This window comes from Pan paniscus, chromosome 1, assembly GCF_029289425.2.
Source record: "Pan paniscus chromosome 1, NHGRI_mPanPan1-v2.0_pri, whole genome shotgun sequence".
NCBI lineage: Eukaryota > Metazoa > Chordata > Mammalia > Primates > Hominidae > Pan > Pan paniscus.
The window spans coordinates 142,846,881-142,869,802 of record NC_073249.2 but is presented as its reverse complement, the minus strand read 5'-3'; the positions used below and the strand labels follow the sequence as shown (position 1 = coordinate 142,869,802).

The 22,922-nt window shown below is 36.8% G+C and overlaps 1 protein-coding gene and 1 pseudogene across 2 annotated transcripts in view; both read left to right on the top strand.

The window, feature by feature from the left end:
- Positions 1-4,043: 4,043 nt before the first annotated feature.
- Positions 4,044-22,922, top strand: part of PRKACB (protein kinase cAMP-activated catalytic subunit beta) — a 161,259-nt gene continuing 142,380 nt past the window's right edge. Inside the window, exon 1 of one of the 2 annotated variants that reach the window (XM_034933999.3) lies at positions 4,044-4,934. In XM_034933999.3, coding sequence (XP_034789890.1) covers positions 4,889-4,934 — 46 coding nt within the window. In that variant the 5' untranslated portion in view covers positions 4,044-4,888. The remainder of the gene's footprint in view (positions 4,935-22,922) is intronic. The other variant, XM_034933971.3, reaches the window with a different exon arrangement.
- Positions 11,945-16,415, top strand: LOC117975068 (thioredoxin, mitochondrial-like; annotated as a pseudogene).

Here is a 22,922-nt window from a genome sequence, read left to right as displayed (position 1 = left end):
GATGACAAAATCAAAATTCCTCCATACATAGCTTACATTCCAGTGGGAAAGTTGCAACTCTTACTACATCTTTCCATAACATCTGGTCTAGTATGACCTGGGGATAATTTCCATGGAAGCCTCTGCTCAAGCTGTTCTTAGTTCTCAATGATCTTCCCCATCTGTCAAACATCAAAATTCAATGCTAAATTATCTATGATTTAATGGCACTTACTTTTATGTTTCCTGAGTAATTGTTTATATTTATGCTATAGTACAAATTTATCTTATATAATTACTGATTTATTCATCTTGCCTTACACAAAAACTTCTTGAGGACAAGGAATTGATTTTGTTCATTTTTGTCCCTTTCATAATACTTAGCATATAATACAAACTCATTATTATTCTATTTGTTGTAATCAAATTTGTTGAATGATTGTTGTTGAAACATAAACATGAGGAAATAGAATGTTATTGAGGATTGGGGGACACAGTTACAGTTACTGAGTGCCTATCACATAACAAAAGTTATCCTAGGTGTTTTTCATAGACTATATGATTTAATTCATATAACTTCACACCACAGGAAACTAAGTCAAGGGAAATGAAATAATTTAGATATTTTGTAGATATTTCATCGTAGATACTGGCCAAACCAGAACATGAACCCAGATATTTCTGACTAAAATGCTCAAAGATTTTCTACTTCACTACATAACATTCTATTTTGTCACTATCAATCCTATAAATGTATTAATAATTTTAATTTTGTGGACCAGATTTTCCCCTTTTCACCTTGATCAAAGATAATCTGATTATAAAGGCTGAGATTTTGTGAAAGCTTTTGTGCCATGTTTGATTTCAAAAATCAGCAAATATTTTGTAAATTTGGGTGTTATTTTTGTCTTACAGGTACATGTCAAAAAATGCATAACACTGAAATAACAGAGATTTAGGCATAGTTTTGATAAATACACTAGTATAATTAGAATATCCCAAACATAAACTTTTCTGAAAGAATTTCATATTAAGAAAAAAAGTTGGTTTTGTGGCCCCTCATCCTACCATATATATATATATATATATTTTTTTTTTTTTTTCCTTAAAGCTTTCAGTTTGTATCCCAGCCCCTCTGTGAAAGACAGAAGCTATAATTCCACTTTGGCACTAGGTCATTTTTGTTAATATTTTTGTTACTCAACCAGAGTCAATTGTTTTAGTTTCCCTATCTGTAAAGGAATATCCAAAAAGATGAATACTGAAACTCAGATAAAAAAAAATTCATCATTGAACAAAAGGATTAGAATTACGCCCAACAAGAAAACTTTGTACTCTATTAGAATGATTTAAAACAATTATCATATTTGTAATTTATTGGCCATAAAATTACTTCCTCATTTTGGAAATATTACTTTGCCGTTTGCCTGGTATTTAATGTGGTATCTTTTGGTTTGGTATATACCATACAATAATAAAATATTAGACAACATGGATGATTAATTATCATTCAAAAAAATTGTAATTCTATGATGGTTAAATTCTCACTTGCATTTATTTCATGTAAAATATGATATAAAAACAAAATTAGCTTACCCCTGCTCTGGTTTAAGGAAGATTATACTTTAAAAGTATAGTTTGCTAAATAGTTTTTAACTAGTTAACATCCATGATCATTTATTTGTAATTACATACAAGTTGTTTTTCATTATTGGTCACTCTAAGATAAACAAGTACTTCTGACATACATTGTGTTTGAGGGTGCTTTACTTTAAAAGGACTTGGAATCAAGTTGGCAATATAAGTAGAAACTACAAAATAAATTCAAATAAAAATTTACTAACTTTCCCCCTTTTCTCACTCCTGAGTAAAGAGGTGGCTCTAGACAGAAGAGTGCCAAGGTTCTTTGTTCATAAACCTTAGTTTTCTTATCTGCAGAATACGGATTTAAAAACCTAATCTTAATGAGGATTAGATTATGTTTGTTTCAGAGTGAGAGCATATAATCTAGAGCTCTGCCTCTTACCACTTGAGTGACCTTGGCCAATTTACTTCACTTCTTTGAACCTTTGTTCTACTCATTTGTAAAATGAGGCTAACATAGTTATCTGGCTTATGTAGGTTTGCAACTACCACTGGTATAATTTTCCCTTTTACACAGCGCTACATGTTCTCAGATTAGCAAAAATATTATATGGAAGGGGACTCAAAATCTTTTCTCTGAATGAGTCCCTTCTTACTGCATCTGCTTTCCTAGGGAAACAAAATTACACAGTTCCATCTCTGTTTGTGTCTAGGGTACAGCAGTCATTCGTGGCAAAGGATAGAAATTGCCCCATGAAACCTCCAATTATTCATGAATAACTGGACAGTTGAAATTTCTGCCCCCTCCAGAATGTTAAAAAACCAGTTCATAAAACATAGTCTTCTAGATGCTACACAAACAATGAATTCCTATAGAAAACTCTTCTAATAATGAAAAACAACTTGTTTGTAATTACAAATAAATGATTGTGCATGTTAACTAATTAAAAACTATTTACCAAACTATACTTTTAAAGTATAATCTTCCTTAAAGCAGAGCAAAAGCAAGTTACTATAAGAAGCAGAAAAAAGTGGTATAAAGAAAAAAGAAAAATAGCAAGAAATTTAAATTGCTGATCACTTTTTCTCTATCATTAACAACTTATTTCCTTAACCAATAATAAAGTTAAATTGAGAAAGAAGGGGAGACAATTTGTAAAGCTGATTTTTTGCTTTACTTATTAGTTTTTCAGGTATAGTTATATTGTATCCATTTTTGTAATAGCTCTCAATTGTCTCCTTTGTAAATTAATGATTTACTAAGTAGATGGCTGCCCTATTATTAGAGACCTAGAATTCAAAATTATGTTAAAGTGCCAAATTATGCACACAACCACTTTTATTATTAAAGCGGATTTATTTAAAAAGGTATACATTTAAAACTCATCCCAATGACAGTAGTATGAATATTCTGATACTAAAGATTCCCTCTAGAATACATAATATCAAAAGTTCTTTAATTTGGTATATATGTGGTTCAGTGCTATTCATTGAACTTTCTATGTATGTGGGGCAAAATATTACATCCACAACACAGAACCAAACGTGGAGATGACACTGTTGTGACACTGTTGCATGCTGACACAAAACCTCACAGCATCTAGTCCAAATCCTTGCTTCACTATTTTTATTTTATTTGAATTAATTGAAACCCAGGAAACAATATAATACATTTCCTTGGGACGTATACTCACTATGCATCTATCTCTTCAACTCAATGGGATTTCAAATGGAGAGAAAGCAATTTACCACAACATCCACAAGTTTTTGTCAACATTATAGACAAAGGATCAGACTTTGGAGCCCAATTGCCAGGGTTCAAATCCTGCTTCCACCAGATAATAGCTGTGTAACCTTGGGTAAGTCACTTCTTTGTGCCTTAATTTGCTCCTAAAATGATGACAGTAAAACCACATCTCTCATAGGGTTCTTATGAGAAGCAAATGAGTTACTGCTTGTATAGAAGTTGTAATGCAGTATACATTACTAATAGAATTGGCAATAATAGGAAGTGTACTAAGAATCTTTTTATCGCTCCATCTTTTGTCAGTAATGAAAAATTTTTTAAAAGTCTGAGAAATTTCAAGTCAACAGGTATTCATAAAACACCTACTATGCCTGGTGCCTTGGGAACATAGAATAAATTGGGAAGTTACAGTCTATTTTGAATTTGGAATAAATGGAAAACACAGAGCAAAGTTCAATGGAACATGCAACAACAAAAATGCTAGAGTGCCACATAATTTACCTAAGTAAAGCTAACAGCAAAATCAAGTACTCTAAGATTTATATTAATAAAAACGCAACTAACAATTGGTAATGTATTTATTTTCAGATCTACACAGAAGTTGCTAAATACAATGCTGTACATCAACAGAAGTTGTGCAGAAATAGTAAAATTTTCCTTTATCTCCACCTGGGAAGTCTGAAAACATCATAGGGCTTGTGACTGGGGCCTAATAACCCCGAGGACAACGTGGTGGGCTGAGCGAATACCTCAATGTGCGAGAGAACGAAAAGCTCGAACCACGACCGTGCCTAGGGACCAGGCTTTTCCTGTGGCCGATGCCGGGCAGATGCAGACCCAGAGGCCACTCTTGCGCGCGATCTCCAACCCGACGGTGCGGCTCCTCTCGGACCTGGAGCTGTGGGGAGAAGGCAGCCTTTTAGTGAGGAGCCGCCGCGTGGCGGGACGCAAGGAAAACCACCCGAGCCGCTGAACAGTATTCCGCGACTGCACTCCAGGGCACCGGGACCGCCAGGGTGAGGAGGGAGTCTGCGTTCTGCAAAGCTAGCGGTTCCCACTCCACCTCCCACTATCTCAGCGATGGGCACCCGAGCGCCAGCCCGGGCGACCGCGGGAGAGGAAGCGGTCCACGCCACCTCAGGGCCCCGCCCCAGGCTCTGCCAGCTGGGGGTCCACCGCCCGCCCCCGGGGTCCCGGGCCTGCACGTCACTTCCGGCGCGCGCGCCCGCCTGCGAAGATACAGTCGGGCCAGGGCCTGGCCCGGGCGCGCGGCTGCCCGGGGGCGCGCAGAGAGGGCGGACCGCGCGAAGGGGGAGTGTCTGCCCGCCGCCGCCACTGCTGCTGCCGCCGCCGCGGCCGCCGCCGCCGCTGCTGCTGCTGCTGCCGGTGCTAAGGAGTTCGCTGGAGCCCTTTCCTCAGACCCGGCCCGGTCTTCGCGCCCGGACTCCTGGCGCCAGCGCTAGGCGCACTCACCGCTCTGACGGGTGCAGACGCGGGAGTTGTCCCAGACTGCGGAGTGGCGGGCACGGCCCCAGCCCCCCTTCCCTTCCCTGACCCCTTCTTGCCATCGCCCCAGACATGGGGAACGCGGCGACCGCCAAGAAAGGCAGCGAGGTGGAGAGCGGTGAGTTGAAGGCCGGGTCTGGGTATCCGCTGGGCGGGCCGGCGCGGGGCACCGAGCGCCCTCCGGGTCGCAGCTTCTGAGGCCGCGGGCACGGGCCAGGCCTAGCAGCGGCCGCCGGGAGTCGTTCTGGGGGGCCGGGAGACCAGCTGCCTTTCTCCTCCATTCCGACCCCCCAGCTCCGCGTTGAGAGCTGAACGCGAAGGGCCGGATGTGGGGATCCTGGGAAGAGCGTTCCCTGGGATTCCCTTTCACACTCTAGCGAGGAGGACTTGCACACGTTCTGGAACACTTCCCCAAATATGGTCCGAGGAAAGAAGTCCCTAGTGCCATCCCACCCCTGCTTTCCCCCCTCGCCGACTCTTTGGGAGCTACAGGTAGTGCTGTGGGTAAGGTTGGCTCTTCTCCCTCCATCACTTGGGTCCGACCCAACCTTATCACAAGGCGGGGGCTGCTAGTCTGGCTCTACGCAAGTGAGGCTAATCCTGAGTGGACAACCCTGCCTTAGAGATCCTTCATCTCTTCAGATTAGGAATGGAAAACATAATGAGACCCAACAGCAACTTTATCCATTAGAGAAAAAAGCCAGGCAGGTTTGCCTTTTCTCTAGACATTCAAGGATCTGCTACCAGTGCCTGTAAAACTTAAAGGTCATTCGGAGTTGAAGTGCTTCCAGAACACGGTTAATTTCTTCTGAGAGCTGAAGGTGCGGGTACTCCACACTTTACATCAAACAGTAAAAAATCATGAAAATGGAATTTTTGTATGGCGATAAGGTGTGTGTGTGTCTGTGTGTTTGTGTGTGCATGTATACACATGCATATATATGTGTGTATATATGTGTCAGAATGGTTGTGAAATAAAAGTTGGTTTGCCTTTGTAAAGTTCATATATTTTTATAATTCAGAATGTCCAAATAACAGATGGTATTTGTTATATCACCAGGAGTGAATGACATGTTAGCACTTAAAGTGGGCCTGGTGATTTTAGTTTGTGTAAATATTACTTGTAATGTTTTCATGGTTGTAACATAAGAATTAGGCTAATTTTATAACTTTGCATGAAGAAAATAGCTTTTTTCTGTATTAATAAAGTAGAATTCATTTAGAAGGATTTAGTCATTCATTTTGTTTAACATAAATATATCAGATTATGTGGTTTATGTTTCTTCAGTAAGGTTTTGGTATTCATTTTCAGGAGCTTCAGAAAAGTTTGATGAGCTATTATATAAGCCAAGAACACACAGCATGTTATACGGAGATTTAAAGAAGCCAGTGTAGAGGTAGAATGTATGTTATTTTATTATTATTTTTTGAGATGGAGTTTCGTTCTTGTCGCCCAGGCTGGAGTGCAATGGTGCAATCTTGGCTCACTGCAACCTCTGCCTCCCAGGTTCAAGGGATTCTCCTGCCTCAGCCTCCTGAGTAGCTGGGATTACAGGTGCCCACCACCACACCCGGCTAATTTTTGTATTTTTAGTAGAGACAGGGTTTCACCATGTTGGCCAGGCTGGTCTCGAACTCCTGACCTCGGGTAATCCACCCACCTCGGCCTCCCAAAGTGCTGGGATTACAGGCGTGAGCTACCGTGCATGACCTATGTTGTCTTTTTAAAATTGCACAAAAATAGTAACTAACTGTGCAGGAAGTATAAAGAATGCAAAAAGTATAAAGAATTATTTTTACCTGATATGTTGTCATTTTTCGTGTTAATTTAAAGCTCTATTAACTTAAAACATGCTAATTGTGTTACAAGAGTGTGCTTGGAGAATGATTATATTAGTAGTTTTCATTAGCAAGTGCTGACCTGTATAATGTTTATATTTTGGATAATGATAATAGACTCTTCTGTGACCTGTATATTTTTTATTAAGTTACCAAAACAATTCTCCCTTAGTATTAATTTGCAACTCATAGCTGTGAAATAACCTTGGAATATTTACTGAAAACAGAATGGAAACTTTAAATGTTTATCTGAACATATTTAAATTATTTCTATGGATAAATTCTTTTCTATGTTTTAAGTGTTAATGACAATCTAGTTCTTAAGTATGTTAGTCAGCTTTTTGTGTAACTTTATTTATGGAAACTGAAGGTCATTATAATAGTTTAAAAAGCTGTTGTGAAGTGACCAAAAAAAATAGCATGTTATGTGTCATAGGGAAAATTATTTGAAATGTCACGTGTTGATTAATGTTTGTAATTTCATTTGGAGCAGTGTTATCAGGTATATGTTGCTGTTCTGTAGTGAACAAAGAAATTGTATTTTAAACTTAATGAAAGAACTCATCATTACGTACCTAACTGTTCTGTGTATTTTTTTAAAGAATTATTCTTGAAAATTTGTTTTTCAAAACTTTTAGAAATATATGATGTTAGAGATCAGCCTGTACAATCATTCCCTTTCAAAGATCCTGACCTCCGAAGAAGCTGGAGTTGAGATCATACTGTTAGTAATAACAGAGTAAGGAATAGAGTCTGATGCCTGGACTCCATTCAGCATCAATAAATAATCAGTTAATATGTTTATTTTCAAAATATTCACCAAATGTTTTAGTTTCAATTAAAGACTATAAGTAAAAGCTGAAAAATGTTACTGTCTAATGGGAAAGAAAATATGTATATATAAGAGTTACCTGAAAGGCAAAAATACAAGTGCTAACATTATGGAAAGTGGAATTAGAACTCTGAAAATTGCTGTATGAAAATGTTTGATTTGAAAAGTTGATTAAAAATATCAAGTCAGTTAAGATTTCAGGTTCAGTTAGCACCAAGCTTCAGAAAGGCAGGTGATTCCAGAGCTTATTTCTAAAAATATTCCAGAAGAATGAAGTTAGGCATAAAGATAATTTAGAAGGGTCTTGGTTAACTTTAACTATCTGGTGCCTGTATTGTACTCTACTGAACCTTTTCCCTCTATTAGAATTAACATTTTCTGGGGTAAGACCTAAAAGCTAGGTGAGATTCCATCTTCATCTCCACAGGTTTTGGAGATAACATTAACTTAGGTACCTGTTGTTCTGCTGTAGTGAATTAGGAAATTGTATTGATGTATCTCAAAACTTAATGAAAGAATAACTGGTACTATTACATACCTAACTGCTCTGTGTGTGTTTTTAAAATTACTCTTGAAGATATATTCCTTTTAAAATTTGGGCGTAGTTATTTAAACGTCAGCTAATACAGAGAAACATAAACTTTTAGAAATATGATAAAATTCTCGGAGAAGTTTTAAACTCTTGTCAGTTAAGTTTGTTTTACTTATCCAGTCTCTTCCGTTTACACCAGCCCCAGTCACCAACACACCAAAAAAACACACTACTTCTTTTAACCTGGGAGGGGTTTTTATTTATTTCATTTTAAAAAAATACTATACCTCCAGGTTGCCTATGGGGCTTTGTGTTATACATTCATTGCAAAAATGTTGAGGCCCATGGGTGAAAAGTGTTGCTAGAGATTTGAATGTAGATTCTTTCATGACTGCAAGTCGTAAAGTTACCATGTGACCTAGTGTTCGCATATGATCTTTGAATGTTTTCCAGAGTATCTCTCTGTCCTGTGGATTTGAAAGTCAATAGGAATTAATCAAAGAAAGCCACCAGTAGACTAGGTTCAACAAAAATGCAAGTTTCTTAACAACTAACATTTTTTGAGGACTAATACGTGCCAGGTTCTCTAATGCTTTCCGTGTATAAACTTTTACTTAATCTTTTAAACTGTAAAGCACTTGAGTTATTCCTTCATTTATGGATGAGGAAATGAAGGCTCAGAGAGCCTAAGTGACTTGGTTAAGGTTGCATAGCTAGTAAGTCAAGAAGCAACATTTAAGTTGAGGCAACTGTAACCCCAGAACCTGAAATTCTAACCACTTTGCTGAACAGCCTCTATATCCAGTAGAATAGCCGATGCTAAGACACACAGAATAGCTTAGACAATTATAGCACATTTCAGTTTTCAAACATGACTTTATTTGGTATATTAAAATCTTAAGTGAAAAAGATTATTTTTTTCTTGTACCATTCTCTGGATTTTTATCATCATTATCTTTTCAGATTCAATATAGTAGAATTTCAAATTAAACCACATAAAACTAATTTTATGTACTTAAAGCCTTAATTACTACAGTACTTATATTTATTTTTTCCCATTTGTAAATGTATACTTTTCCCTTCTTGCCCAATAGTTGATAAAAAAATTATTATTTGAACTTGTATTACCATTTTAAAAGTATTGGTAAATTCTCATTTCACCATGATTAGAGTAGCGCTGTCCAGTCAAACATTCTGTGATAATGGAAGTGATCTCCACCTATGCTGTCCACTGTAGTAGCTACTAGCCACATGTCTGTTGAGCACTGGAAATGTGACTAGTACCACTGAGAAACTGAATCTTTAACTTACATGTGGCTAATTAGTGTTTGGTATATTGGACAACACAGGTTTAGAACATAGTTGTTTTTGCATTTAATAGAAATGCCAACCCATCTTTCTGTCATCTTGGTTATTTGTGGATCCTTACAAGTGAGTGTAGATGAACGGAATGCTGGATTTATTTTTTCTCATTTAAGAATTAACTTATTTCCTCAGAATAAGCATTTATAAACTTAGTGAGCAAATTATTATAGTTCAATAATTTGTGTTTAATTTATTAACTACAAAGTTAAATTATTTTGGGGGCTGTACTAGAATTAAAATTTTGTGATTTTTAGTAATCTCAGTGAATATCTTCTATTGAAAAATTTTTGTAGATTTAAATGCAATATAGTGATTTCTTATACCTTACTTAGGTCTTTACACCTTTCAATTATCAAAGGAAAATCAGTAGCAGATATTTGTTCCAATTCTGTAGAATGCAGAGGTACTGGGGAAGTCTTTCTTGGGTGTAAGACAAAAAAATCAAAGCAATCAGTTATGCAATTTTGATGATAAATACATATGATCTCATCAAGTTCCATGATTCTGTGATTCTGTTTGTGCAGATTGTGTACTGTATCAAATTATCTCATGTTCAGGAACCATTTTTCTTATTCTCCTCCTCAGTGTCCTTCACTTAGGCTGTAGACAGATTGTTGCTTTTTCGTTGCCAGCAGCAGGATAATTAGAGGCATGAAAGCCAGCTTAGAAAAGTAAGCCATGGCTGAGTGACAGAAGCAGCACGTGAGAAGGTCCTAGATAAGCCAGGATAGCTATTAAGATCCTGTCAGATAATTAATAGTTGACCATAATTCATTTTGACATTCCATTAAATTAATTTTTAAAAATTAGTACAACTTATGAAGTTCTATATCTAGGTGATAAATGTTTGTATACGTGGGTGATCAAATTTCCTCAGATTAATAAATCCTAAATTCTTAGTGAATAACATCGTGTTAAATAGAAAAGTGTGAAATTTATGAAAGGTAAATATGCTTAGGTCACTATCATTTTGGGTATTTAATCTTACTTTTAAATGTATTCCTTCAAGAATGTCCTGTATAGTTCTTTGTTCATTGCTTCATTCATTCCTTTATTCAGTACACATAATTGAGCTCCTAAAATGTGACAGACTCTACACAAGACTATGGGAATAAAGATTGAATAGGACACAGTACCTGCTCAGGGTGCCCATATTCCAGAAGGGGGAAGATAGACATGTCAGCAAACACATGAAACCTACCACAAATCCTTTCATTAAAGTTCAGCTGGGGAACCAAGGGAAAGAATGGTCATTTCCACTGGGATGGGGAGGAAGAGGTTCAAAAAGGACTTCAAAGAGGAGTTGAACCATTACTTGAGCATTGAAAATGATAAATGTTCATCAGATGGATTATAGGAGGAAGGGTGTTCTGAGTAGACAGAGCATTGATAAGTGAAGATGCAGAGGAGTGAAACCATGTAACATATTCAGGATAAGGAAGTAAGTTGCCCGTTATGATTAAATGATGGAATGTGGGGTTGGTGATAGGAAGAGGGGACATTGTATAATGATAGATGAAACTGAAGAAATGGACAGAGGGCCACATAATGGAGAGAGTTTGAATTTTATCTTTTAGACACTAGGGAGCCATCGTGCACTTGGAAATAAGAGAGAAACATGATACAATTTGGGTTTAAAAGAGGTTACTTTGGTGGTGATGTGAAGATAAATCATTATGGAGCAAGTGGAATAGAGGCAAGATCAATTATAAGACTCCTATGATAATTTGGGTGAGGGATTTTGAGGGTCTGAACCAAGGTGGTAGAGGTTGGGATGGAGAAAAGGATCTGAAATGGGAGAAATTTGAAAAATTGAGCAGAATGTATTGTACTGATTGCATGTGGGAAATGAGGAAAAGGAGGATTGGGGATGACACGTTAAGTTTTAGCTTCAATGCCGTGGTAGATGGGTTGTAACGCCAGTAATAGAGTCAGGAAATGAATACAGAGGGCAGGAGTACATTGGGGGTTGGGGTGGGGACTTACTGAACTCGGGATACCCGTGGCATTTCTGATAAATGATAGCTGATTGGTTATTGTATGTGTGGATTGTCTTTTATCTCCCAGCCATGGGGGAAAATGCCCTTGGATGGTCAAGGGACCTTTTCCACATTTTATCCTCATTTTACTCTTTTCAAAGACAACTGTTTAGAAACTATAGAAACTATAACATCTGGCATAACTTACATAAATTAAGAATTCTATATACTAAAAGTTTAGCCTTTTTGTTTTGAAAAGACGAAAGCCAAAGTACTGATGAGAACAATGTAACTTTTAAAGAAACAAAGTAATTTAAAATCATAAAATATTACTTTTATAATTTAAGTGTGCGTCCTCTAAGCTATTCAGTTTTGTAGTTATACAGGATAGTGGAAAGAACATGTAAAATATAGCACCAACATCTATTATGTACTGAGTAAATGTCAGTTTTATTCCCCTAGAGTCCTTTAACATAGATGTTTAAAAGTTCAGATGTAATTTAGTAGTAAAATCATAAACTTGAGAGTAAGAAAAATCTAAATTGTCTTTTTTCTAATACGTTCTAATATCTCACTTTGGACAAATGTTTTAAAATCTCCAAGTGACGGTATAAAATCAAGAGGGATGGATTGGATAATGACACTGTGATCTCTTCTTCCAGCTTTATAATCCAATGCTTCTATTATATTTATTAAAAGAAAAAATACACACTTAGGAAGCAGCAAGATGAGGGAATAAATCATAAAAAGTGCTCACAAAATGTGTGGGCAGAGAAGTGGCAAATGATCCTCAATTGAGCAAATAAATATATGGTAATGTATTTAGGGAAAACTTTTGATCTACATTTAAGGAATGATAGTAAAGGACAGGAGTGCCCTTGTCAGGCTGGGAGGGCTGGGCTGTGCATCCCTCTGCTTGCGCTGCAGGGAAATGTCTCAGTGACTTTTCCTGAGGAGGTTCCTGGCCTCAGTCGTCTCCAGGAAGCCCTCTCAGGATCGGTGGCCACCTCTCACTTCTGGAGCCCTGCAGACCCCACAGTGCAGTCCTGGTGGCCTGGCTGTAACACCCAACTCAGCCCAGACCATATACACCACCAGCATCTCCTCAATGACCATTAATATCCAGGATGGACCTGACTTTCAAGACCAACAGTGAGACGCCAGTGCTTGTGGATTTCCACGCACAGTGGTGTGGACCCTGCAAGATCCTGGGGCTGAGGTTAGAGAAGATGGTGGTCAAGCAGCATAGGAAAGTGCTGATGGCCAAGGTGGATATTGATGACCACACAGACCTCGCCATTGAGTATGAGGTGTTGGCGGTGCCCACTGTGCTGGCCATGAAGAATGGGGATGTGGTGGACAAGTTTGTGGGCATCAAAGATGAGGATCAGCTGGAGGCCTTCCTGAAGAAGCTGATTGGCTGACAAGCAAGGACAAGTCCTGGTTCCCTTGCCCCCATGGGACCCCAGTAGAACTTGGCCCTTCCTGCTGCCTCCCTCCTGTCTGGCCCCTGGGGCCCAGGCTCCAGCCATGAGTGCTTTTGAGCTGGCGGACTGCCCAGGGGCCATCAGAAGATGGTGCTGCTGCTGATCCGGGGACTGCCTTCTTCCCTCCCACATGCCTTTCGTCCCCTCCCTCTAGGGCCTGTGGCAGTTCTCTCAAGATGCATAGAGAGAGCCCAGGCCAGCCCACAGCACTCCTGGTCAGGCAGCCATACCTTGGTCCTCATCTCTGGTCCCTTACGATCTGAAGCCTCGTGCCTGGCTCATCTGCCACCTGCATTTCTCTTTCTTGCTGCTGTTTTGTAAAAAGAAAAAGAAAAAAGAAGCCCAAACTAGTGAGAATAATTTATAACTGTCTCATTTTTTGTAGGTCTGTAATAAAGAACTTAGTCATCCCACCTCCTACTGTGAAGAGCAGACCCTGGGTCCCACACTCAAATCCCCTGTAGTTGCCCATCCTCACCCCTCAGGGAGCCCCCTCCCAGCTAGCCTCCCAGGCAGGGGGCACAGAAAATGAGTGGTGGGCTGGGGAGCCCTGGAGAGCCTTGACTCTGTAAGGCTCGAGGCACCTCCTTTGCCCCTTAGCTGGCCTGTTGGTCCTCTGAGCAGGGGGCTTAACTGTGAACAAATCAGACAATAAAGCAAGGGTCTGCACCTAAAAAGACAAATTTATGAATCACTGTACTGATCTTTGAAGATATTTTCATGTTCTACTACAAGTAAAGGAGCCATCAAAATGTTCGCCATCAGGGCAGAGTCTTGGAAATAAAACATGAAACATTCTATTCTTATGTGAAACCATTAATGTACTATGTGTAGTTGTGGTGTTTTGTGTATAGCAGAACCAGAGAAAGTTTAGATCAGGGCAGCTAACAGGAGTAAGAGCATGGGAAGTCTATTCTGTGTGAATAAACTGTATATATACATACTTCATTTAATCTAGAAAAATTAAAGTTACATGATTAAAGTGAATAAACTATATATATATACATACTTCATTTAATCTAGAAAAATTAAAGTTACATGATTAAAGTGTATAAAATCAAGTGGCATAGACAGAAAATCTGGGATTGCTCACCTAAACTTGAAACACTAGAACTCATGGACTATTCTTCCAAACTTATAAAAGCTAGCTGTAGAACAAGTAAAATGAATTATCGTAAAACCTTGATATAGACTAGGCTTAGACAATAAATGTATTTAACTGATTAGTCATTTATGTTTAAAGGTGAAACATGTGTTTACAAATTCAGATAGTATTTTTAGCAATTTCAAAAGCTAGATAATGCTTTTTTACTCTTTAAAATAATTTTTTATTTTTATTTATTTATTTTGAAACAGAGTTTTACTGTGTTGCCCAGGCTGGACTCAAACTCCTGGGCTCAGGCAGTCCTCCTGCGTAGCTGGGACTGCAGGTGTGTACCATCGAAGCTTGTTTTTTTACTCTTGATAGGTTTTATAATCTCTCTAGCCCCCAGCACTTTCCAAAAGAATCATCAGTATTTATAAGATAAGTCTTCTTCTTGCTAATACTAAGGTTTACTACTATTATGCAAATAAATTGTTTCCCCGATATGGTGGTATAGCTTAAATTGCTTTTAGTGGATTTCTTTATTTTAATTGGCTATAATTAATTTATTCATTTAGTTCATTTTTATTCCCTAACCAGTGAAATAGGGAGTAAAGAGTTGTCTTCATGTAGCTTATAGTCTGGTAAAAGATTTAGACAAGTAAAAGCACAATTATGAGAATGTTGTAGGAAGTGGATTATAGGACGTGTTTTTTTGTAATGTGAATTAGATTCAGTAATGCTATGTATCTATGCAGAAAATTTTCCGAATCAAATTCGGGATTCTTATAAGTTAAATTGATACACTAGCATAATTGGTATTAGTTCTGCCTTCGAAAATCCAATGTAGATGCCATATTTTTTATCTGGCCTGATGTAACAAGGTATAAAGTCCCAGGCTCTATGGCCATAGTTTAATGTTATATTCACTGTTGTCTTCTATTCATATGTTAACTTTTCAGGGACATCTGAAACTTGTTTTGTTGTAAGACAGCTGTGGAATCTAAACCTTTAGGTCTGTGACAAGCCTGTTTTCTCGATCTGGACTTTGTCCTTAGAAAATTAAAGAGACTATTCTTGTGATCATATTAGAGTCCTGTTTAGTAAAATGAATATTCCATTTCTATACTGTATTCTTCTTAAGTAGATGACCATATAGCATCAGCAGGCCATTGTTATATGTGAGCCACAAACTTGAGAGAACATGTTGGTATAGATATTACTTCTTTTACAGGGGTTAGCTCTACTGGTAACTTAGCTCTTTCAATCTTAGCTCAGCTCCCTCTGAGTAGGAGCCATGACAGGTTAAACTGTGGAAGAATATGAGCCTCACTTTAGGCTGTAGTCTTTAGGTCATGAATAAGCCATAGTTCAATTCATAGAATGACAGGCAAAACATTCACTTATTTGTCTTTCATTCATTCGTAATCAGTACTTATTGAGCACCTACTTTAAACCAGGCACTATGTTAGTCTGTAGATGCAAATAAAAATAAGACTTGGTTCCTGTCCTTAAATTGGGAGACAGATACAGATATTTATAGTAAGGCATACAATGATACATAGGTGCCTGAGATTAATACTAGGGTGAAAATGTAGCATAGGAGTTTATATAGGAGTAGTATAGAATTTCTGAGATCATCTTGGGAAATAGACTGAAACTGACTGAAATGGAAACTTCCTTTGAGTCCATTTTGGAAATATTTACATCTATAATTGTAGCACTTGTACTACATTGCTTTTTCAACTCTTATACCCACTACAGTGTGATCTGGCAAAGCAGCGTCTATGTTGTTTAGTGTTTTAATCTCTGGAGTGTGGCACAGTTCTTGGCTCATGTCATGGTGGAAGCTAAAATCATGGATAGTTAAATGGATCAAAAATTCAAACCTCTTGTAGAAGTGTACATCCTCCTCCCTTTCCTCCACTGGCAGGAACTTTGTCAGTAATGTATTGACTATTTGGGGATAATAGTTGATTAATGTGATAAGAGGGTACCTCTTTCCCCCCTTTTTATGGTATATAGTAACTTCTTTGACATTTATATATCAAAATTATATCACAGTTGGTATGGGGAGATTGGTCTCAGGCAGGTAGGAAGAAGACACTGGACTAGGAAAAACTAGAGTATTATGCTCCCAACCTTTTGAAAAATTTGTTATTCGAGGCATGTATCATTCAACTGTGCCACTGTGTTTCTCATCCTTGTTGCTGTCATTTACCAGTCTCTTGCTTACTTCTTATTCATCAAATATTTTGGCATCTGGCCCACAATGTTTCCCTGTACTCTAAGCTCTGCATTCATCCTGGATGGTTTCAAATTCTATGTTAATGACTCATCTATCATCACTGCACCTCTGTTCTTTGACCATGTTATCTCCTATTCTCCTTTTGTTCATTCAGATGTCTAGTCTTGCCAAGGACCTTGTAATATTCATTAACTGCTCAAGAATCACCAATGTGTGTGATTCTTTGATCACAATTTCCTCTCCTTTTTAAATATTCCCATTATGATCATTCTTCATCAGAACCTCTCATCCATTTATCCATCAGTCCTCTCACTTTCATTTTTTCTTCTTAACCATTCTAGATTACTTGGTCCCAAAATTCCTTTGCACATCTGCCTCTTTATCAAATCTCTCTAACAAAAATGTAACTCATGATAAACTCAGCTATGTGCTTTCTCAGTGCTTTCAGTCAAGAGCTAAGCACTGCTAGAGAAAGCCACACAGAATAACACTAGAAATTTACTATCATCAACCTCAAATGAGCTGTCAACATGACTTTACAGTTTTACCACATTTCTCTGATCAACTCTGTCTCTCATTCTTCACAAGTTCTATTTCATTTCTCTCTCTTTATACCTCTGACTTCTCCATTATCTCTCTCATTCTAAGTCATGATATTACGTCATATTTTACAAGGAAAATAAAAGCTATCAGACAGGAACCCCTTTAACTTCTTCCTATTAAATGTTCACACCTACTGTATTTTAACTTGACCATCTTATTCTGTTATAATAGAGGAGTTGTCTGTTATATTTATCTATTGTTCCATCATGCAGGACTCCTAAATTTAGCAGCTTAAAGAGTGACAACATTTATTTTACTTATGAAAGTAAGTAATTTGGGCAGAGCTCAGCTATGCGCTCTATATGACATCAGCTATCTTAGCTCTGCTAATAAATCACTGCTATGGTTTATGGGGACTAGAAACACATGAAGCCTTGCTCATTTACATGTTTCCCTGTTGATGCTGGCTGTACAGGTAATTTGAACCTTACCTGGGACTGTCAGCTGAAGCACCTACACATGACCTCTACATGTGGCTTGGGCCCCATATCATGTGGCTAAGTTCCAAGAAGGAGGGAGAGAGCCAGGTATAAGCTGTATCACCTTTTATGACCTAGCCTCCAAAGTCAAGCAGTGTCACTTCAGCTGCATTCTGTTTGTTAAGTGAGTCACTTAAATGAGTCTGTATCAAGGGAAGTTGAATTAGATTCTGCACTTTGATGGAAGGAGTTAGAAAAATTTGGGGACATGTAGAAATCACATTGTACATCTTTCTCTGCAAGCCCGATCACTCCACTATTACTTTGGATCCCAACCCCTCCTGCTTTCCCAGGAGTCTTTGTATTCTTATCTTTTATATGTATAATAATGTGTCTTCTCATTTATTTAAAAAATGTGTACCCCTTTTCCCTTCACTTTCAGTTTTCTCTTTGACCCTACTTTCTCTTTCCCTTTCTCATCGCTCACCTACTAAAGTGAACTGGCCTGTGATTTACAGTATGTGTGATCAAATCAGTTGACTTTGGTGCCCAGGCAGGTGATTTTAATGTGTCTTGGGTAAAACCTGAGACGAGAAGAAAGAAGAAAGAGAAAAATGTTGTTTTTCTGCTCTTGCTGTATTATAGTTACTTACAATCAAGATACAGAGAACTTAATCAGCTTTTAGAATGTAACATGTTTGAATGTTGTGGTCTGCATATTAATATTTAAGTATTAACTTGAAGTTATATGAAGTATGTAACAACATAAAAAATGTCAAACTGGGTTACATGCACAACCTGGTTTAATATATAAGAACCTAATCTCTAAATACCTTTAGAATCTTTGACCTAACAATTTCTTGGTTCTTTATGATTAGATTTAACTTTCTTGTTTTTTTGGTTTTTGTTGTTGTTGTTGTTTTGAGACAGGGTCTCGCTGTGTTGCCCAGGCTGGAGTGCAGTGGTGTGATCATGAGTCCCTGCAACTGCTGCCTCCTGATCTCAGGTGATCCCTCGCACCTTAGCCTCCTGAGTAGCTGGGACTACAGGTGTGTGCCGCCCTGCCTGGCTAATTTTCGTATTTTTGGTAGAGACGGGGTTTTGCCATGTTGCCCGGCCTGGTCTTGAACTCCTGGGTTCAAGCAATCCACCCACCTCAGCCTTCCAAAGTGCTGGGATTACAGGCATAAGCCACCACAACCTTCTTGTTCTATTACTCACACAAGTTTAGCATGAGAAATAAACACGTTAATGACTTCTTATCTTTAATCTTTATTGTACTCAGGGGCATCAGTGACCCAAAAATCTTCAAATGTTTTTTCGCAGTGATATCTGTAACAATAACAGTGGGAGCCATAGTGGAGGTAGGGTGGGCAGAAGGAAACTTTTTTGGTTTTTGTTATGATTGGTTTTTGTCGTAATCTACTTTATAATATTCTGTGTAGTAGAATTGAGAAACTATGTTACAGTAGTACTATTTTCAAGTAAAAATTTAATTAAAGTATACCATACATTTCAAAAGTATTCAAATCCTAATTTATAGGCTAATGAATTTGATAAAATGAACACCCATGTGAATTTTCACCCATACCAAGAAATAGAATATTACTGAAACCCCAGAAACTTCCCTCCTGCCTGTACCCAATCATTGCTAGATTTAAAATGTGGAATACTGCATCATGTTTTCCTTTGTGACTGCCTTCTTTCACTTATGTATTTGTGACACTTATCCATGTTTTTGTCATAGCAGTGATTTATTAATTTTCACAGATATATATCATTGTATAAGTATAGCAAAACATATTTTTTCTATGGTTGATGTAAATTTGGGTTGTTTCCAGTTTGGAGCTCTTATAAATAATGCTTTGAACACACTTGTACATGATTTTTGGTAAATATATGTATGTTTTGGTGAATATGTATTTGATGAATATGTGTTATGTATACACTCATACATACATGCATATATACATGCATATGTGTCTTTGTGTGTGCGTGAGAGAGAATGATGTTGAATTAATTGCTGGATTTCTGGGTCACAGATCATGTGGTTCTGGTAAATACCACCAAATAAATTTTCAGATTGGTTGAACCTGTTTCTAACCAGCAGCGCTTAGGGTTTTAGTCGCTCCACATCCTTCCCAAACTTGATGTTTTTCATATTTCTAATTATACCTATTCTGGTAAACATTTCCTGGTTATAATTTGTACATCCCTTATGACTGATAGTGTTGATCACTTTTTCATGTTGGTATTGGTCATTTGGATATCCTCTTTTTATAAAAATTTTTTTTTCAGGTATTTCCCCATCCTTTTTTTGTGGTATTCTGTTGTCTTTTTCAAAAAAATTGATTTGTAGAGTTATTTAACATGGGTACAGGATTTTCCCCCCAGACGTATGTACTACAAATGTCTTCTTCCGTTTCATAGCTTGCCTTTTCACTTTCTTAACGATGTCTCCTTCATACTGTTTAATAATTTTCAAACGTACAAATAATTTACAAATCATTTCCTTTATGATTTGTGTTTTGTTTGGCCTTCCTCGGTCTTCTTTAAGAAGTTCTCACTACCCTAGGGTCATAGATATTTTCCTATGTTAGGTTTAGAAGCTTTCTTTTGCCTTTCATATTTAGAACTACAGTCTGTCTGGAATCAAGTGTGTGCATCTCTCTCTCTCTCTCTCTCTCTCTCTCTCTCTCTCTCTCTCTCTGTGTATGCGCTTCTGTGTGTGTGTGGTGAGGTAGGAGTCATTTGTTAATATCAGTATTTATTTGACACATCACCATTTAAAAGGAAAAAGAAATTGTCCCTTCCCCAAAGCACTGTAATGACATCTTTGTTATCAAAGGCTGAATATATCTGGTTTCCTTCTTTTCTGTTCCATTGGTTTTGTCTATTTTAGTGTCAGTACAAAACTGCATGAATTCATATAACTTTATAATAGAAGTCATCATAATCAGTAGTATAAATCCTAAAACTTCATATTTTACAAAAATTTTGAATATTCTTTATTTTTAAATCAGCTTGTCAATTTTCACATACATAATTATATACATGAACCTTATAGGAATCTTGAGATTGCATTGAATATATAGTAGTTTGAGAAGAATTTTCATCTTTATGATATTGAATTTTTAAGTCCATTTATTTAGATCTACTTTAACTTCTTTTAGTAATCTTTGTAATATTCTGTAACTTCTTTTAGTAGTGCTTTGTAATATGCTGTTTAAATTTTAAATATAATTTTAAAAATTACATTTATTCTTAGTTTCACATGCTTTTTTGTTACTATAAAGGGTATCAGTGTCAAAGTTTTATCTTCTAATTTTTCATTGTGAGTATATAAGCGTAGGGTTAGAAATTTTATGCTGACCTATCTAGTGATCTTGCTAATTTTATTAACTGTAAGTTATTTATAGATACATTTAGATTTTACATATACACAAATCACTTTTTTGCTTAATTTTGACAGTGTAAATTTTTTCCTTTTAGTCCTTATACATTTTTTTTGCCTTATTGCACTGATTAGGACTTGCAATACAGTAGTACATAGAAATCATGATAACAGCCACACTTGTCATATTCCTGGTGTCACTGGAAAGCTTTCAATATTTTGGAACCAGGCAGAAAATTTTTAAGATACCCTGTTATCTGTTTAAGGAAGGTTTCTTCTATTCCTGGTTTGCTAATTATTTTTCCTTTGAGAATGGGTATTTAATTTTATCAAATGTTATTTCTGCGTCTATGAGTTTTGAATGTTAAATTAATATTGCATACCTGGAATAAACCCATTCTGGTTGCAATATATTGTCCATTTCATATCCTTTTTTAATGTAATAGTGAATTTGGTTTGCTAAAATGTCTCAGTGTGTTTTCATTTTATCATTATTCCATTGTTTTTTCTTTGACTAATGGCTACATTGGTTAGTTTTCAAATATTTGGGGGTTTTTAGCTTAGTTTCACTGTGTTCAGAGAACATGTTTGGAATGATTTCAGTTCTTTGAAGTTTGTTGATACTTGCCTTATGGGTCACCTTTATAGCCATATACAGTAGTCATTTGTAAATGTTCCAATGACTTTTGAAGAGACTGTCTATTCTGCTTTCGTTGCCTACATGTACTCTCTCTCACACACACACACACATACACACACTAAGACAATTAATTCACACTGAATTCAAGGTATTCTGTATCATGTTATATTTCTTTAGAGAGGACTTATTTTACTTCTGGTGTGATTCAGTATTATTTTTACTAATTACAGTCATGTGGTATGTAACAACATTTCAGTCAAAAACATACTGAATATACAATCATGGTTCCAAAAATTATACTACTTTATTTTTAATGTACTTTTTATATGTTTAGATACACAAATACCATTGTATTACAACTGCCTACAGAATTCAGTATAGTAACATGCAGTATAGGATTGTAGCCTAGGAGCAATAGGCTATCCATATAGCTTAGATATGTAGTAAGCTATACGATCTAGGTTTATGTAAGTGCACTCTATGATGTTCGTACAGTGACGAGATTGCCTAATGACACATTTCTCAGAATGTATCCCTGGCATTAAGTGACACATGACTGTATTTAACACTCCATCATGCATTATTATTATTGTTCAGGGCCCTCAATATTTATTTATATTTATCCCATATTTGCTGTTTTTTTTTTTTGTGCTTATTCCTTCATGCATTCTCTGGTCTAAGTTACTTGTGCCATAAATAAGTCTTATGTAAAGGTGTCCTAGTGATGAATTATGTCAGTTTTTATTTATCTGGATTTGTGTATTTTTTACCTTCTCTTTTTCAGGATATATTTTATAAGTATGGAATTTTAGGTTGAGAATTACTTTCTTTGAACACTTTGAAGATGTTTCATCATGTTTTGTTTTCCATTGTTTTGTTGAGAAATCAGCTGTTAGTCTCAGTGTTGCTTTATGAAGGTAGTATATCTTTTTTTTTCTTTGGTTGCTTTGAGATTTTCTCTTTGCCTTTGGTTTTCAGCAGTTTCACAATATGCCTAGGTGATTTTATTCCCCCTACTTTCTGTTTGCAACTTTTTAGAATCATGGCTCAAAATGTTTCATTTATTTAAGACAGTTTTCAATAAGCATATCTTAATATGTTGCCTCTATCCCGTCTTTTCTTTCCTATTCTTCTGAGATACCAATTACATGTATATGTAAAATTTCTGATATATAATTTCAATTATTATATTTTTAATCTCTAGATTTTCCAGTTGATTTTTGAGTTTCTACTTGTAAATTTTTCTACTCATTTATATTTTTGTACAAATTAATCATAGCTATATTAAAGTTCATGTCTGAATTTACAATTTTTATTACCAGTGTGTTTTTCTATGGTATGTTTGTTCTCTTATTTTTGGTTATTTGGTCTTATCTTTTGGCATGCCTAGGAATCTTTAATTGAATGTATTTTGTATCATGTTATATTTCTTAAGAGAGGACTTATTTTGGCTGATGGTTAGAGTTGGGTCAGATTGTGTTGATCCATCAACAATTAAGATGACTTGTTGGCTGTTCTCAGTCTTTGTGAGGCTTGGTCTATTTCCTATTCTTACTCCTATCGATGGAGCCTTTCAGTGGTTTTGACTGAAAGCCTGGTGGTGTTTATCAGGGCCCTACCTCATGATAGCCCTGAACTTCAATTTTTCTTTCCTCACTGTGAGATTACTGAAATATTTGCTTAG